General features: G+C 47.1%; 1 protein-coding gene across 8 annotated transcripts in view; it reads left to right on the top strand.

The window, feature by feature from the left end:
* The window catches only part of PPFIA1 (PTPRF interacting protein alpha 1), an 86,182-nt gene that overhangs the window by 35,620 nt on the left and 32,149 nt on the right, over positions 1 to 18,413 (top strand). For 5 of the 8 annotated variants that reach the window (XM_041721707.1, XM_041721712.1, XM_041721705.1 and 2 more), the window contains exons 3-15: positions 1,389 to 1,490; positions 1,840 to 2,004; positions 2,605 to 2,679; positions 3,044 to 3,145; positions 3,379 to 3,600; positions 5,252 to 5,398; positions 7,168 to 7,302; positions 8,751 to 8,825; positions 9,198 to 9,281; positions 10,370 to 10,501; positions 12,240 to 12,302; positions 13,500 to 13,579; positions 16,440 to 16,575. In XM_041721707.1, coding sequence (XP_041577641.1) covers positions 1,389 to 1,490; positions 1,840 to 2,004; positions 2,605 to 2,679; positions 3,044 to 3,145; positions 3,379 to 3,600; positions 5,252 to 5,398; positions 7,168 to 7,302; positions 8,751 to 8,825; positions 9,198 to 9,281; positions 10,370 to 10,501; positions 12,240 to 12,302; positions 13,500 to 13,579; positions 16,440 to 16,575 — 1,518 coding nt within the window. The remainder of the gene's footprint in view (positions 1 to 1,388; positions 1,491 to 1,839; positions 2,005 to 2,604; positions 2,680 to 3,043; positions 3,146 to 3,378; positions 3,601 to 5,251; positions 5,399 to 7,167; positions 7,303 to 8,750; positions 8,826 to 9,197; positions 9,282 to 10,369; positions 10,502 to 12,239; positions 12,303 to 13,499; positions 13,580 to 16,439; positions 16,576 to 18,413) is intronic. The other 3 variants (XM_041721709.1, XM_041721711.1, XM_041721710.1) reach the window with 1 other exon arrangement.

Here is an 18,413-nt window from a genome sequence, read left to right as displayed (position 1 = left end):
GTGGATTCTTGCCACATTTGAGTACACCGCAGTAGCAAAAGGAGGTGGCACAAAATTGTCACAGTAGTACAGCATGTACCACAGGTAATTTTATGCAGTATAATTTAATACTGCATCTTCACATTTGTTTACGTTTCTATTGGCTGCAAATGGCACCATGTATGGGTCTGTGTTTGCATGTATATATTTTGATAAATTTTAAATTTTTATATTAGATTTGTATGTTTTATGGCAGCAAATGATAAAATAGGCTAGTACCTATATATATTTTGTGCATTCATGACATGCCTTTTTTCTTACTTTTTTTTGACATTCCTAGACTACTCCATTCATCTGCCAGTTTTTTCAAAATGTTGCAAATCTCCAGGAAATTTTCCAGTGTATTTATTGAAAAAATCCAGATAGAACTGGACCTGCACAATTCAAGCCTGTATTGTTCATGGGTCAGCTCTGTTTCAGCTCTGTGTCATGGCTCAATAGGCTTCTGTGGGCCAGCCTGTGAAGTCCAGTTGCAGGAATGCTGTACATTCTGTGGTCAAGTTCCTTTTGAGTTGCATAGGGTTAATTTATGAATGAACTTTAAGTAGCCACTTATTTGTAAATTGATTTTTAGAATTGCTTGAGTCAACCACTTTCTGTATTTTGAATTTCAGATTAAGTGAATCTTTATCTCCTTCTTTGTCCTTTAAGAAGAAAACTCTTAAAATACTGACATTCATTGGCAGAAGATGTTACTTATTTCAGAGGAGTTTTGCTTGTTGAAAAACTGACCAGAATGTGTGTCCCCTTCTTCGGACCCTGCCCATGTGTCATGTCCCAGCGCAGTGTCCAGTATTGCGGGAGAGCGACCACACAGCAGGGTGGGGGGGCCCTGGCATCACAGTGTCACTTCCTCTGGAATGTTCTTTGACTACAGAAAGAAATCTTCAGCTGTCCCTTTCCTCAAGAGGCCTACCAACATTTGTGAAAAGTCCATTTTATATGGTTGATTTTGGGCAAGTTATTTGGGCTAACCAGCTTTTGGGTGCTATCAGCCTCTTGCCAGGGCTGCTCTAAGCCCTGTGGTCCTCACAGCCAGGAGCTGGCTAGGCAGGAGGCTGGGGGTGGGCGGGGGCCTTCTTGGTCTGGTGTTCCCTGCTCAGCAGAGATTCTGAGTTGCATATTTGCAAGCCCCTGAAAATGTGTCTGTCCCCTTGGGTGTCAGGCCCCTTGCTTGGAAAAACACCTGGGGCTCAGGTGGGTCGTGAGGAGGGGGTCTGTGTGTGAGGGGCTCTGGAGTGGTGGTTGAATGTGGTGGCAGGGCCATCTGTGTGGTCTGGGGAGGACCATGGAGGCTAAAGACCCCCCTGTCTCCCTCTGTTTATATTGTACACCCCCCCCTCCCCCAGGAGTTTGCAGCACTGACTAAGGAGCTGAACATCTGCAGGGAGCAGCTCCTGGAGAGAGAGGAAGAGATCGCAGAACTGAAGGCAGAAAGAAACAACACCAGGGTGAGTGAGTAGGTGCCTCCTCATGCTGGAACACTGGGGGTCGTCCAAGGAGCACTGTTGCTGTTTTTAAACTCAGGGTGCCATCCGCTCCATCTGCTTTTAGACACCTTGTTGACATTTCCTGTGGAGTCAACCCTGACTAAGGAGCTTAGCGTTCTCACACCTTGTCTGATTCCTGCCGGGAATTAATGCTATTTTAACTCATTCAAGGAGGGTGGCTCTCTAATGTTACACTGAGTTGAAGGGATTCAAACCTGGTCTACCATGCGATTAAAACGTTTTGCCCCAAATTGAGGTATGAAATTTAAGCGCTCTTTGAACATGGTTTTGTCTTGGCCTGTCTCGCCAGCTGCTGCTTGAACACTTGGAGTGCCTCGTGTCCAGGCACGAGAGGTCTCTGCGGATGACAGTGGTGAAGCGACAGGCGCAGTCCCCAGCGGGTGTGTCCAGCGAAGTGGAGGTGCTCAAAGCTCTGAAGTCCTTGTTTGAGCACCACAAAGCCCTGGATGAAAAGGTGCCTTCAGACACAGCAGTTCTGGGTGTGCACATGTGATGTGTTAGCAGGCATGCACCATGTGTTTATGTGACTGTGGTTCACTTTTAGCTTCTCGAGTTCCTGTAAACATTTTTTCTGCAAGAAGACACACTTCTATATGGTTAAAAAGGAGTAAATGGTGTAAATGTCTTAAGATTTATTATATTCTGTATATTGATTTGCCTTACGGATTGGGTAATGTAACTTACTTAGGGGAAGACTTTTCTGAATTAAAATTTAAAGCTGTTAAGTTTTTTAAAAAAGATTTTATTTATTTGAGAGAGTGAGCGAGCAAGTATGTGGGGAGGGAGAGCAGAGGGAGAGGGAGAAACAGACTGCGCACTGAACAGGGAGCCCGGAGCAGGGCTCAATCCCAGGACTCTGGGATCATGACCTGAGCCAAAGACAGATGCTTCACCGACTGAGCCACCCAGGTGCCTCAACAAGCCAGTTTTCTTGACATTAACATCAGTGAGAGACGTTGAAGCCATTCTGTCATGTTACCTTACACTAATGGGACCCGAGGGTGACTGTACATTAAGAAGCAACTAAACAAACACTCAACCCCTGTGTCTCCAGGTGAGGGAGCGGCTCCGAGTTGCACTGGAAAGGTGTAGTTTGTTAGAAGAAGAACTGGGAGCCACTCACAAAGAGGTAAGCTCTGTAAATCACCAGAGGATTTCATTTGAGGGGTTCTGATTTTTATCCCTTGTTTTTGTAAAGAGTATGAAGCCTACAGTGCCAGCCATCAGGCGTCACTGGTCTTTCTGACCAGTGAGCCACCCTCCAGGTCACTCCAATGACCAACGCACTGGGGTCTTACTGCCAGGTCACACAGTCCTTTATGTTCCCATCATCCAGTTGATAGCACTGATCTAGCTGTTGACCTAGTTGTATTCAGGCTGGACGGCATCGGCGTGTATACTTCCCTGTCTTGTGTTTACAGTTTATAGTTGCGTCTTTCTGAGAGACATTTCTCTTTATCTCCTCACCCTCATATACCATTCTTTGGTTTTAGCTAATGATTCTCAAAGAACAAAATAATCAGAAAAAAACACTAACAGATGGAGTGCTTGACGTAAACCACGAGCAAGAAAATACACCGAGCACGAATGGAAAGGCAAGTCCTTAGGCTTTCCCTCTGCCCTTTCCTGATGTCTCCCACCCATGGATGTGGGGGCACTCACAGAACCATTGGCAGAGCTGTGGGGAAGGTGCCGTGGTGGCTGCACACTCCTGAAAGTGGTGGGAGCCGACAGCTGGCATAGATCATGGGACTTGACTCCTTCCCGGAAGTGCTCTCTGTTCCCTAGCTCACCAAACAAGGCTATTTAAGGATTTTTCCCCCACCAGAGATCTTCTGACGGTTCTCTAAGCCATGAGGAAGACCTTGCCAAAGTCATCGAGCTCCAGGAAATCATTGATAAGCAGTCAAAGGAGCAGAGCCAGATGAAGGAGCGCCTGGTCGCCCTCTCCAGTCATGTGGCAGAGCTGGAGGAGGACCTGGACACTGCCAGGAAGGACCTCATCAAGTCTGAGGAAGTGAACACGAAACTGCAGCGGGATGTTCGTGAAGTGAGTGACAGTAGATGTCATCGCGCTGTCACCAAGCTGAGTGTGGCATATTTGGCATGACCATTGCCCACTGTGTCCTTTCTCTCCCACGTAGTTTGAACCTTTGGATTTTTATATAAGTAGTGACGAGACAGAACCATGCTCCAAGCCTGTGATGGGCTGCCTCCCTGATGGGTGGTAGGATCCCCTCTCCCCGGGGGTGCCCTGCGTAGCCCCATCATAGGCGCTGGTGTGTGCACGCCCCCCTCTGCAGGGTATGTTCTTCGTCACGCTCATGTTTCGTGCTGGTGCACACGTAAGCAGGTAAATGTCGCTGTCTTTTGTGCTGCTCGTTCACGTACAGTGATGTGGGCCTCTCCTGTCGGCACCACTAAGGGAGCATCACCAACTGACTTCTAGTTTTCTGACCTCCTGCTCCCAGGAGGGTTATGTGCTGTTAAACACCAGTGGTCAGGCACATAGTGAGAGTGGAACTTGCTCACACTTGGGTCATCAGGGTCATGCTGTAAAAACATGTAGATGTATACTCATTTCTGACAAATGTTTCTGCATGTGCAGTGATTTATGAGAATCTAATCATGTTTACAAACACAAGGGCAGGATACTTTGTCTGGCGCCCCCTCCTGTCACTCACTGTACACTGTCCTTTGTAGACAGTCTCCCATCTCCCGCCCGCCTGCTACCCCCCCACCCCACCCCCCTCCACCGCCCCAGGAAGAGACTCTTTCTTTGAGTGTAGATGTATAGGTTTACTTTCTGTGGAGTAGCATAGCGTGGCTAATTTCATCTAAGAGTTTAAAATCAAAACATTTGCAGGAATTAATCTATTTAGTTATAATTTTTTGGCAAGGGTCGGAGATTCTGTAGCAGAGTTTAATATGCAGAGAATTTTGAAATTCTTTTTTAAAAAACTCATCATTTTTAATATTAAGACTTTGCTGACATAAGTTCCTTAGTAAACAGGGAGGAATGTAAGATGAATCTTTAGGGCAGGGGACAGGCAGGACAGAGCAGAGTTCTGGGCCCACTTTAGCGTTAGATACCATGTAATATAATTTTGCTACAGAATTAGGCTTCAGAAGGTTCCAATTATATGAAACTTTGGATTTTGTTTCCATTTGTTAATAGTATTGCTTTAATTTTGTGGTGATTGGATGAGATTCCATCCAGCTTTTTCCCAAGGAGATAAGAGTTGTGTCTCACTGTTAGGTCTATCGAGAGGTGACCCCCTGCTCTATAGAAAGCATGCTCGTATTAGGGGCCAACGGAGGTTATGCCTTCATTGCCCACACCTTTAATTCCTAGCATTCTTGCAGTATTGGGATGTTTTATTCCTTGTTTCTTTGTAACATCTTGTAGGAAAGAGTAAGCTTGCTAAACTGAGTGGCCAGTCATAGTATTAAGGCAGGTGAAAAAAAAAAAAAAAAGACAGGTGAGTCTTTGTTGGTCACGTAGGGGAATACTTAGGATATTTGAGGTAAGTATATTTTCATTCATATTGGAGACAGTTGGCATCTCTCTCAATTTTGAGGACACTAATTTTATATTTGATGTGAAAATTAGGATTTAGTCCAATTTTTGTGTCTGGAGTATATTAATATGTCATACGTTAATAATTTGCCTTTCTTCCCTCTGCAATCACCTGATGTAGGCCATGGCCCAGAAGGAAGATATGGAAGAGAGAATCACTACTCTTGAGAAACGCTACCTCGCGGCACAGCGCGAAGCCACCTCTGTGCATGACCTTAACGATAAACTTGAAAATGAGATTGCAAATAAAGACTCTATGCATCGACAGGTAGTGGCTTTAGTTGAACTTCATTTGGCTTTTTTTTTTTTTTTTTTAAAGATTTATTTATTTATGATAGAGAGGCAGAGACACAGGAGGAGGGAGAAGCAGGCTCCATGCCGGGAACCCAACGTGGGACTCGATCCCGGGACTCCAGGTTCGCGCCCTGGGCCAAAGGCAGGCGCTAAACCACTGAACCACCCAGGGATCCCTTCATTTGGCTTTTATTAGCTACTAATGAAATTTAAAGGCCTTTTCCCTGAGACTTTCATGTTAGAAATCAAGTCTCAAATGTAAAGTTTTTATGGTCTTAGAAAATGATGTTCAGGAATGTGAGTTACTTCAACTTGCAAGTTTTAATTATTTGAGGTTTTATGTAACCACTTGATTTTTTCTTCTGTTTTGTTTTCATTGTACACTAATCTGTTGCCTGTTGGGATTTTTAACAAAGGAGGAGGGAGTGGCCAGGAATGTGAAGGCGGTTGGCTACTTTGTTGGTACCTGAGATGAGGGTGAATGGCAGGTGCAGAACCACAGTCTGTCCTGTGGATGGGAGCCTCCTGTGGTCTGGGAAGCCACGTTAGCTTCTCTGCCTAGGTAGTCTCAGGTCATCCAGAGTTAAATAGGAAAACCAAATCCAGCCTCTTGGAAACAAAGCAAGTTTGGTATGTTGTAAAGTGTATTAGGCCCAAGATAATAATAAAAAGTAAAAATCTAGGAAAATTAATAATTACGTTGTGGAATGCTATTTAAGAGCATTAAGAAGAAGAAGAAGAAGAAGAAGAAAAAAAGCATTAAGATGTTCCAAATAATGACCGTAAAAGGCAGATCACAAAATACCGCGTATAGGGTGATGTATTTTCTGAGGGTTTTAAGGTGTAACATGTGGTGTGTGCACATGGAGGTAGGTGCACACAGGAGAAGAACATCCGCATGTAAACAGATGTTAACCTCTTGAAAACTTCAACTGACACACGACTTTAGAATTTCTTTTAAAAAAATCGGTCTCGGGCAACTCCCGTGGTGCAGCGGTTTAGCGCCGCCTGCAGCCTGGGATGTGATCCTGGAGACCAGGGGTCGAGTCCCACGTCAGGCTCCCTGCATGGAGCCTGCTTCTCCCTCTGCCTGTGTCTCTGCCTCTCTCTGTGTCTCTATGAATAAATAAATAAAATCTTTAAAAAAAATCTGTCTTAATTTTCTTCATTCAAAAAAAATTTTTATAGAGTGAGAAGTTGTTTTTAAAGAATAATTACAAAAAAAAAAAAGAATAATTACACATTTACAGAAATAAGTTGACTAGCATTTCATTAAGTGTACTCTCAGAAGGTCTGTATTTCAGAGGAAGTGTGAGCTCTATTGTGACACCAATGCCCATGGATTATGAGGGTAGTTCCCTCACTCAAACAAGGAGTCTGATTGTTTTTCAGGCATTAGGACTGAACCCTTCTTTCCTTAACTTGTCAAGAAGAATGAGTGAGCTTCTACAGACTATGGTTTTCTTTAATGCATAGGAACTTTTTTCTTTCTAAAGACTTCTTAGAAGATATTTAAGAAGAGCAGTACTTTGGCAAGAGGTGTTTGGTACGTTGAAATCAAGCCCAAGAAAGTGGGTGTATATTCCTTACAGAAAGAAAAATTTTACTCTCAAGCAGCTACCAAAACAGTTGGCTTCTATCAGAACTAATTTCGTAGATCTCTGCATTTAGATTTTGTTACATTTTATTAAAAATAGAAACAGAAGATTTGTTACATTTTGTTGCTATGCCTTCTTTTCCTAGACTGAGGATAAAAATCGCCAGTTACAGGAACGCCTGGAGTTGGCAGAGCAAAAGCTGCAGCAGACTTTGAGGAAGGCAGAGACACTCCCCGAGGTGGAAGCAGAGCTGGCCCAGAGAGTGGCGGCACTCTCCAAGGTGGTGCCTGGCTTTCATTCTGGGTTGGGTGGCAGGACCTTGTGGTGGTGGTGGTGGTGGTTGGGTTCATGTGCCTTATTTATCATGGTTCTTAGTGTCAATGTGTCTAAATCTGTGATAGAGGTCAGATCTGGTTTTAGTGCTGTTTTGTCTGAGATTGGAATGCTTTTTAAGTGTCAGGAATCATCCCCTTTTTTTTGTTATCCCTGAATTAATTCCCTTCCAGTTTTGTCAGATGTGTACTGTCTGTTTCCAGTGTGCTTGATCTCAGATTCACTACTTCAAAGAGTTATTTTTCTTTTTAAGATTTTATTTATTTATTCATGAGAGACACACAGAGAGAGAAAGAGGCAGAGACACAGGCAGAGGGAGTAGCAGGCTCCATGCAGGGAGCCGATGTGGGACTTGATCCCAGGTCTCCAGGATCAGGCCCTGGGCTGAAGGCAGGCGTTAAACCGCTGAGCCACCCAGGCTGCCCTCAAAGAGTTATTTATTATTTAAGCCAACAACTCAAAGCTCAAGACAGAAGCTTTGGATGAAATAAGGTTAAGGGCGTCTGGCTGACTCAGCCCGTGGAGTTTGTGACCCTTGATCTCACTGCTGCGAGGTGAAGACCCATGTTGGGCCCGGAGATTACTTTAAAAAAAAAAAAAGAGAAAGGATAGAATTTTCCCAGAAATAGGAAAATCCTATTCTCTTTTAAAGATAATCAAATTTTATTTATTTATTTTTAAAGATTTTATTTATTTATTCATGAGAGACAGAGAAAGAGAGAGAGAGATACAGGCAGACAGAGAAGGGGGCTGTGGGACTGGATCCCTGGACTCAGGATCAGGCCCTGAGCTGAAGGCAGACATTCAACTACTGAGCCACCCAGGTGTCCGTCCCCAAAATAAATTCGTAATACACAAATTTTTAAGTAATTCATTCATTGATTCAACAAATATGGGCTAAGCATGTGGACTACACAGCCCCTGCCTTCATAGTCCTCACATCCAATGTGGAGGGCGGGGGGTGAGAGCCAGCAGGTGAAGAGGCAGTTTCAAGATGTGACGTGGTAGGTGCTGGGTACACATGGGGGGAGGAAACACACAACCCAGACAACAGGCCAGCTTTCCAGGCCCAGGCACCCAGCAGGCTGGGAGAGGTGGCGTATGTCCCACTGAGGGAGCCTGTAGGGGAATGCCCCCGTCAGTACTTCCACCTCACTTGGCTCTAGTGTAGTGAGGGTGCCAGTGAGGGGGGGGGGGTTGGGACAGGCATGGGTGCTGTTCTTGAAGGCTGCTGGGGCGTTGGTCAGATGGTTATCGGGTGCTCACAGACCATTCGTAAAGCGAGTCCTTTGCTAACATTTGTAACAGAGCCTCTCCTCTCCTTTGTGACCTGCGTGTAAAGTCTCCATTTCTTTTCTCCCCTGTCATCTCTCCTGTCCCTGGTCGGCCTTGTAGTCTGACCTTTTGTCTTCTGGAAACTCTGCAGCTAAGGAAGCTAAACTGTTCGAACTCACTTCCCAGCTTAGGAAGGTAGCATGTGTGCATTGCTCTGTTGTGCTTGCTGCTTCCCGCTGTCTCTGCCGACTGAGTGCTGGCTGCCTGAGGGTGGGGACAGAGCCCCACCCCCAGAGCAGGGCTCGGGCCAGGGAGAAGCACATCTTCTCTGTCAGCATCTGGCACCAGCGCCAGCCGGGCCACGGTCACTGGCACGAGGAGGCCGGCTGCTTTACACCTGCCGCACGAGGCCGCGCAGGGTGTGTTTGGGGCGGGAGGAAGTGAGCCCCACACACCCCAGTGGGAGAGGCCCACACAGCATGCTGTGCTTGATGCTCCTGTAGTTGTGCCCAGTGTGCCGGTGCTGAGAGGGCCTCCCGCTGAAACTAAGAGTGTTTTTACCAACAGGCCGAGGAGAGGCATGGCAACATTGAGGAGCGTCTCCGCCAGATGGAGGCACAGCTGGAGGAGAAGAACCAGGAGCTGCAGCGGGTATGTGTCCCAGGAAAACAGCTGCGTGGGGTGGAGCCTGAGGACGGGGCGCAGGCAGGGGGAGCTGGTGCCTCATTCCCCACTGGGCCCCTTCCCGACTGTCCAGTGTAGTTAGTGGCCTCATCTGCGAGCTGTCTGCTGCTGAGTGCGCCGCACCCCCCCCCCCCACACACACACACACATAGACGATGTTGTCAACATCAGTAGCAGGGGGGAAGATACAGGTGCCCCATGGTCAGTGCTGCCGGGGAGGAGGGACCCCCACATCTCACTGGTCTGCCAACGGAACTGCTCTATGTACAAGAGGATCTCACAGGTACCCCTCAGCCAGGCTGGTGCTGCCTGGGGTCCCCTGAAACTTAGAGTAAGGCACATTGTCCTGGGGGATTAGTCTGTTTCTTGAGGACACAAGATTTAGGTCTTGAATTCAGGTCATGGGCCTGGCCTCTATTCCAAAATACCAAATTATAACTCAAGACATAAAGGCATAGGTCAAAATGGTTATTCCTAAGAAGAGGACAACCATAATTGAGCTATGATAAAGAGGTTTGTGTCAGTTGAATCCCCAGAGAGTTTTCCCTGGAGGACTCAAATGTCAATGTGGAACAAATAGGAAACAGACTGGGCAGTGGCCCCAGGGAGCTGGCACCCAGCTTTACTACGTCAATTCAAGGCCATCAGATTTTGTTTTCACCAGAAACTGATGTGCTTGACCATGGGCTGCAGAGTATCACACTCTAGCTCTATCCAATCCTTGCAAATGGCAAGATTTCATTCTTTTTGATGGCTGAGTGATACTCCGTTATATGTGTATATATCCCCCCACATCTTTATCCATTCATCTGTCGATGTTGGGAATGCAAACTGGTGTAGCCATTCTGGAAAACAGTTTGGAGGTTCCTCAAAAATTGAAAATGGAGCTACCCTATGACCCAGCAATTGCACTACTAGGGACTTACTCCAAAGGATACAAGCATGGTGATTCAAAGGGGCACATGTACCCCAATACTTAAGCATTATCTAGGATAGCCAAAATATGGATCATCCCTTTTCTTAGAGTTTATAAGCTTTTGGTTCTTCTATTTCAGGCAAGGCAAAGAGAAAAAATGAATGAAGAACATAACAAGCGTTTATCAGACACTGTTGACAAGCTTCTCTCTGAATCCAATGAGAGGCTTCAGCTTCATCTTAAAGAGAGAATGGCTGCTCTGGAAGACAAGGTGGGACATTGCGGACATCCTTGGGGTACTCCAACCCTCTACAAAGAGAGCATTCAAGCGCTCTGCCCCTGAGGACTAATGCAGAACAGCCGGTGACAAACATGGCAAAAAGTAGAAATTATTCTTTGATGTGGAAGCAGGACAGCCTGTTAATCCATTCACCCAGTGGATAATTACCAGTGTCCTCCTTGCCCAATGTGTGTGAGTTACTCTCACTCTAGAGTAGGAGTCTATAAACTGGGTCTGTAAAGGGCCAGATATAAGTATTGTAGGCTTTTTACCAATTGTGAATACTTGGGTAGAATAACTTCATGCTAGTCAGTAATTAGCACAAAAGTGGATATAGACCATAAATAACATGTGGGCAATGGCCCTTGATTTACAGCACGGAGCAGTGGCTGAATGTGGCCGGAGGGCCTCATTTGCCAGTCTGGCAGGACACTGTGTGTTAGGTCCAGCCCTCAGGTGTGGTGCCCTTGCTTCAGGGCCTACTTTCTGTCCTGCTTATGAAGATGACACTGTAGGAGCGTGGTGTTACTTAACGGATTTAATCAGCTGAAAACAGACATTCTCCTATTCCATCTCCTGCCGTCTCTCTTTTCATCTGGTTTGGAAAAAGTCTGAGCCTAGGCTCTTCATGCTATCATCATGGAAATACTTCAGCTGTAACCAGAGTGAAGGAGTGTCCTAGAATCTGTGTCGGAGAAGCTCTGACAGCGATAGTTGGATTCAGGCTTGATAAAACCTATTCTGGCTACACCTGTATCCCTTAAGATGAGCCCAGAATCTTCCCTAAGATTGGCACTTGGGGTCATGCTCATTTCAGAGACACCAGTGATCACTGCTGATTATATGACACATTTGTTTTTTTTTTTTTTTTTTTTTTATTTTATTTTATTCATGAGAAACACAGAGAGAGAGGCAGAGTCATAGGCAGAGGGAGAAGCAGGCTCTATGCATGAACCCCGATGTGAGACTTGATCCCAGAACTCCACGATGACACCCTGAGCCAAAGGCAGATGCTTAACCACTGAGCCACCCAGGTGTCCCCTGACACATTTGTTTTACATAAAACCCACTATGATATGCATTATTACAGACCACATAGGGTGGTTACCTCGCTTCCTCCTTGATCAGTGGGACAAGCTTTAATGTAGGAGTATTTTTGTCTTATATTTGAATTATACATTTGAAACTTATGTCTAGGGATCCCTGGGTGGCGCAGTGGTTTAGTGCCTGCCTTTGGCCCAGGGAGCGATCCTGGAGACCTGGGATCGAATCCCACATCGGGCTTCCGGTGCATGGAGCCTGCTTCTCCCTCTGCCTGTGTCTCTGCGCCTCTCTCTCTCTCTCTCTCTCTCTCTTTGTGACTATCATAAATAAATTTAAAAATTAATTAAAAAAAAAAAAGAAACTTAAGTCTAGATTTCCAAGTGACTGATGAATTACAAAGTCTGAAAGCTAGTACAAACCATTTTAACTGATTGATTAAAATAAACTTACACCATGAACCTGTCAAACCTGTTTAAAAAATCAGGGAAGAAATTTTACATGGATATATCATTAACAGCTATTACATGATGTCGTTGTTACCATTCACTCATGGACGTGTGGTGTGGTCCTGTGGTCCATTCCTCTTCTGTGGTACCATATTATTCTACACAGAAGTGTAGCTGTACTGTATTGTGCAGAACATTTTCAAGAGTCAACACTAACGTACCATCTCTATCTTTTTCAGAATTCTCTGTTGCGAGAAGTTGAAACTGCGAAAAAGCAGTTGGAAGAAGCGCAACATGATAAGGTACCTATGTCTAAATCCTTCAGAGATCTGCTGAGACATGAGTAGTGTAGAGTTCAGGACTGTTAGAGTTGCTGCAGAGGTTTGCTTGGGGTCACACTTCCCCCAAGGTAGTCTGCTGCCATGAGCTTTACTGTGGCCCTACACTTGTTTGTCCACTGTGCTCGCATTGGATGGAGCTAGAGCTGAGCAGTGAGCTTGGTTCAGAATTCAAGTCCTTTCTGGTTCATTCAAAAGCTGAAATGATCCCATAAACCTGACATCTAATGTAGTGTTGTCCAGCAGGAGGTTAATATAGACACACGTGTAATGTCAAGTATTCTTGAAGCCGCATTTAAAAGGGTAAAGAGAAGCAGGTGAAGTTAATGTTTATTTAACACAATACATTCATGCACATATGGCTGCTGCATGGGACAGCTCCGGCTCCAGGCTATTGAGTGACCTAAGAGTTTTGTCAGTTTTGCTTATTGTTTTGCTGTACAGAAGTGAAGCTGGGCTATAGATGCTCAGTGCAAGACAGAAACAAAACAAGTTCTTGCAGTAGAGCGTGAGCACTGTTTACCCTACCACCCAGAAAATTCTGCTTCTCGCTACAAAATCAATAATTGTTAATGGCTTGGTGTCTATCCTCTAAAAGCTGGCTATGACTGAGATATAATAACTCTTTGTCCACTTGGGTGTATGAAGTTAATTCAGTGATCTGAGTGTTTAAGTTTATTGTAGGACTCTTAGAGAAAACTTGCTTGACATTAAATGTTGGGTATTTATAACTGCTGAATTTATCCTGTTGTGGTGATGGTCAACATTAGAGCACATGTGGCACAAATAATTTTTCCATATTTTTTAATTGACTCATAATTAACCTACAGTGTTCTACCAGTTTTGGGTATACAGCATGCTGACCCACAAATCTGTACATAACTCAGTGCTCACCACCACTGTGGTGATCGTCTGTCCCCACACGGCATTGCTGCAGTGTTGTTGGCTCTGTGTCCTATGCCACACTTTTCATGCCTATGACTCACTGCTTTACAACTGGAAACTTACACGCCTTTGTCCCCGTCATCTCTACCGCCTACCCGCAACCGCCTCCCCTCTGGCAGCCACCAGTGTGTGCTATGTGTTTAAGAGTCTGTGGATGCAAATCATTGTGAATCTTGAAAGAGAAAGCCACAGTGGATGTCCTTTACTGTTTTGTAGGATCAGCTCGTACTAAGCATGGAAGCACTGAGAGCTGAGTTAGACCAGACGAGACCAAGAGGCACTTCCCTTCACCATGGGTATGACATTTACCAATTCATAGATATGTTGCAGAGGAGGCTGAGGGTTGCTTCTGTTTGCCATGTGTATGACCAGAACCCGTTCATGGATACAGACTAGACGGACCATGAGTCTGGTGTGAACCAGCTCACACATACATGTTTTAGCACCCGATGTGTATCTACAAGAGTCCAGGGCAGTAGCTCAAGGAACCTGTAACTAGCTTAGTGACAGGCAAGAGGAAAAGGCTGGATTTGGGCACCTCCTGTCACTGACAGAGCTCACAGCTGCAGGAAGAGGTTTGGAACATAGGAAACGGTCAGTTCGTGTGGGCTCCAGAGTGTGGCACTGATGGTGTGGGGCCAGAAGAATGGAGCCCGGCATGCCAGGTGAGGAGCAGTGGTCGAGACCACAAGGCCAGAGAGGTCACCAAGGAGTGGCCGCACAGCCAGAATTGTGAAGGATCCATTGACATTCGTGGGTTTAGCACAGTGCTTTTTGTGTTTTACATGTTTTAAGAGACTAGAGGAGAATGACATGTAGTGCCTTAAATCTCTTGGGACAGCTCTGGGTCAGGTGCTGTGGAAGTGGCTCAGCCGGCCTGTGAGCCTGGCAGGTCGCCCTGCATGCTGCAGGCAATAATTCTCATGAAGGTGTTGAAAGCTTTCTTTGCCCCATTGTAGGAAGTAATCATTGTGTGAGTCACACTTGAGTGAGAGTCATTAGAGTAGCTGATTGACTGTCCCAGGTCTGCAGGAAGCAGGCTCCTCAGAATGCAGGCCGACCTGGTTGCACAGGTGTCTCTGCGATTGCACCCAGAGACTCTTGGGAAGGTGGAGGGTGTCTTGCAGCTGACCCTGTTGAGCCTGCTGGTAGGAAGGAGGAGAGCTCCAGGGAAGACCAAGTTACAGAGAGACAGAGCCAGGAGTGTTCCTGTATGTGGAACCACCCAAGGAATAATTTGGGAGGAGACTGTGTGTGTCCAGAACAGGAAGAGTGCAGGAGGAGCAGGACATTGAGCATTCTTTTTGTGCTGATCGAGAGCCTCGCTGGTGAGAGGCCAGGATTGTGAGTGCCACTGCTTAAGGGCTTAAAGACATGTGTGAGGAGGTCTGAGTGACCAAACAGGGTGAGGAAGTGGACAGGATGCACAGCACTCTTGTGGAAGCTTAAGTGATGACAGGAAGGGGCCATGCCACAACCTGGAGGGGTGACAGAGAAGTCTGCATACATCTGCCTGTCCTGAGTATGCTAGCAATGTGACAGAGAGAGGGGGCAGGTGGAGCAGCCATGGTCATGGGTGGCTGTGTGGTCTAAAGTCCGTGGGCAGGAGCAGGCATAAAGGAGGGGGTTTGTTTCAAGCAGTTTCATGTGGAGGTCTCACATCCAGTGGCAGAAGAATGGCTGGTAGGAGCTGTAGGACAGAAGAAGAAGTGTTTCGGTCAGCACAGGCGGGTCATGGGGGACAGGACTTGAAAGATGGCCAACAGACCAGCAACTCAGCCCACTTGACATGACCCCATGGCACAGTCGTGACCTCCAGCAGGAAGAGATGGTCCAGGTTGTACAGTAGAAGAGAGATGACAGACGGGCTTCCACACACAGGGCAGATAGGATGGAGCTTGGGACACGACTGGATGCAGGGTGGTGGGTTGGGGAGGGGTCAGAATTAGGTGATGCTCGTGACCTTCAGAGGATCTGTGAACCTTCCCACATCATGTGCAGGGGTTCATGTGTGTAGCTCTCACTGATTGTGTGGTGTGCTGCGGCCCCAAAGTGGTTGTGCTAGAACTCCTGCTGAGTACAGGTGGGCGGTTTCATCAGGATGGGAGAAGAGGAAGGGAAGGCAGTTATGGCCGGCAGCACCCGCAAGCAGCACTAAACAAAGATGTTCCTTTAAAAAATGTAGAGAGGTGTGTGAAACACAAGTAGAAGAGGCAGTCTGTCAGGCGGGCTCCATCTGCAGAACATTGTGGAGGGGCACAACAGGCCCCCTATTTAATTACCCTAATCAGAGGAGTGGAATCTGCCTCCCAAGATCCTAAGGATTTCTGAAAACAAAGGCAGCCACTCAGGGTCAGGGCACAGGGCTGGAGCCTGCAGCCGAGCCGGGCATGTGGGCTGGTGGCTGCCGTGCTCCTTCATCTCTGCGAAGTGGTTCCTCTCTGGAGCCTCTGCTGAAGGAAGCAGCTAATGGCCGACTTCAGCATCTCCATCCTAGGTGCCCAGGGCTCCATGTACCTTTTCTGGGGACTTCTCCAGCCACGAGTATCAGTTGCCTGTCAGTCTAACTACACACGGGTCTGTGCTTTTGACCTGGAAACACTAAGTGGGCTGCCAGACCCCGTTCACATGAGATGAGAGCTATGGTTCAGAAGGCTTCTGCTGCCGGGGCTCCTAAGGCACCTGTTGGTGGCAGGTAGAAGAATATCTGTGGTCACTAGGCCTTGCACCGCGGGCCTTGGCACAAGTGGGACGTTGGCAGTTGAAGGCCAGTGTGATGTGTCAGTGTACTTCCTGGTCATTCGGGGAGAAGGGGGCACAGAAATGCAGGACAGCTGGCCTGGGGGTGGTTTTTGAGCTGAAGAGCATATCCCTCCTCTAGATCCCAGACAGCCGGGCCATGGTGTGTTCACCTTCCTGTGCAGCGCATCTGCCCTGCTTTTCCTGGGTATACAGGTGTTGCACCTTCTGGGGCAGAAAGATTCCACAGGGCATGGGCACTAGACTGTTACAAGAGCAAGGGGAACAGGTGCCCTCCTTGAAGACCTTTTCTGTGAAATCATTTTCCAAATTGACCGGTTCTGGCTTGGCTGACAAAGCTCAAAGTTCACTTTTCTTCTAGTAACAACCTTTTCTTTTTTTCCCCCCATGTTTCAGCCGACCACACTTGGGCAGTGTCCCGGATTTCCGGTTCCCTGTGGCAGATGGTCCCACAGACTCCTACAGCAGCAGTGCGGTATTGCGGCGCCCCCAGAAGGGCCGTCTGGCTGCTCTGCGAGATGAGCCATCTAAGGCAAGGGCCTCTGTCCTCTGGGCTCTCGGGGGATCCCCCTCACTCCCACCTCCTTGAAAGTCACCTGGCTTTGAGGCTGTTCTGGAGTTACACTGCCAATAGGTCACTTTCTCTCTCCCCTCCCCCCATTCTTCTTTTGCTGCCTAAGAATTTACTTTTAGGACCTTCTTTCTTTTTAAAGAGTAGAAATGTGGATAAAACATGACCTACCATTACATACAGCCCAGTGCTATTAGTAGTTTTGAAATATTAAGACTAAACAAATACGTGTTCATCCTTAAGCAAAAAGAATTAACATTAGAAGTTGACGTATGTTCATATGTTTGGTTGACAGCTTGTGTCTTTTTTTTTTTTTTTTTTAAGATTTTATTTATTTATTCATGAGAGACAGAGAGAGCGAGAGGCAGAGACACAGGCAGAGGGAGGACCAGGCCCCATGCAGGGAGCCCGACGTGGGACTTGATCCCAGGTCTCCAGGATTACACCCCGGGCTGAAGGCGGCGCTAAACCCCTGGGCCACCAGGGCTGCCCGACAGCTTGTGTCTTTATAGACTTATCTGTATTCTGAGCATCCATTCTCATTGAATGAGTCTGGCCAGGCATCACCACAGACCCAGGGCTGCAGTCTTGAGTGAGAATAGACAAGAGGCTGAGCCCTCTATGTACACAGTGTAGGAGGAGAGACCAGCAGTCCATGGAAAGTCAGTTATCTGTTGCTGTTCAAATTGCTATGAAGCTTAGTGGCTTAGGATGAACATGTCGTAGGTCACAGTGTCTGTGAACTTAAGAGGGTCTTAGCATGATGCTTATGGCTCAGGGTCTCCTGAGGCAGTACCACCAGAAGGCCCACCTGGTGCTGGAGGGTGCATTCCTGCTCCCTTGCGTGGCTGTGAGGGAAGGCCTCACTTCTTCACCACGTGACCTCTGCACAAGCCTCTTGGTTGTCCTCACAACATGGCAGACGCCTTCCCCCCAGGACTCATGCTGAGAGAAGCAGGATGAGAGCCCTAGAGCTTTTTCCACCCTAGTCTTGGAAGCTGCACACCTTCACTTCTGCATTGGGTTTGTTAGAGGGAGGTACAAGTCCTACGGACATGTGGGGTTGGAGGGGAGAAATGTCCTCTATCTCCCGAAGGAAGGAAGTGTTAAAGAATTTGTAGAGGTATTTTTAAACCACTACAGTGTCAGATGATAGTACATAAGGAAAGGAAATCGGGTACCCTGAGTTGTGGAATGAGGAGGGGAATAATATTTTAAGTGGAGTGGCCAGGGAGGTATCACCAGGAGGTGACATTTGAGCCAAAACCTGAAGGAGGGAGAGAAGTAGCTGTGTGGATATTTCACAAGTTCATGCCAGTAAGATACGGTGATGGATTGGATAGAAAGCACGAAAGAAAGTGACAGGCATGGGGCTCCGAAGGGTTGGGCCTGAGCATCTGAGGGAAGAAGCCTGTCTCCTGAATTGAGGAAGACTGCAGGGTTGTGGAGGTCGGCGCGGGACCTCTGCCCAGCACACAGGTCAGCAGGCCCATCAGACACCCAAGGGAACATGCCGGATGGGCAGTTGGATATTCCAACGTAGGCCTGAGGAGGCCTTGACTAGAGAGAAAGATTGGAGCCAGGATACACTTGTATATCTAGAGGCATGGGCAGGATAAAGTCACCAGGTGGGCTCCTATGGAGAAACTCAAGGTCCAAGGATAGAGCTCCAGGCACTCTCCACTGCGTAGGCTGGGAAGAGACTGAATGGTGGAGGCGGAGCAGTGACAGTGAAGCAGGGACCAAGGTGCTCCGGGGAGGGGGAGCAGCAGCCCTGGTCCCGCTGCTGGGTCGGGCAA

Source organism: Vulpes lagopus, chromosome 11 (genome assembly GCF_018345385.1).
Source record: "Vulpes lagopus strain Blue_001 chromosome 11, ASM1834538v1, whole genome shotgun sequence".
Classification (NCBI taxonomy): Eukaryota; Metazoa; Chordata; class Mammalia; order Carnivora; family Canidae; genus Vulpes; species Vulpes lagopus.
Note: the sequence above shows the minus strand (reverse complement) of the source record. Positions and strands in the feature narration are given on the sequence as shown.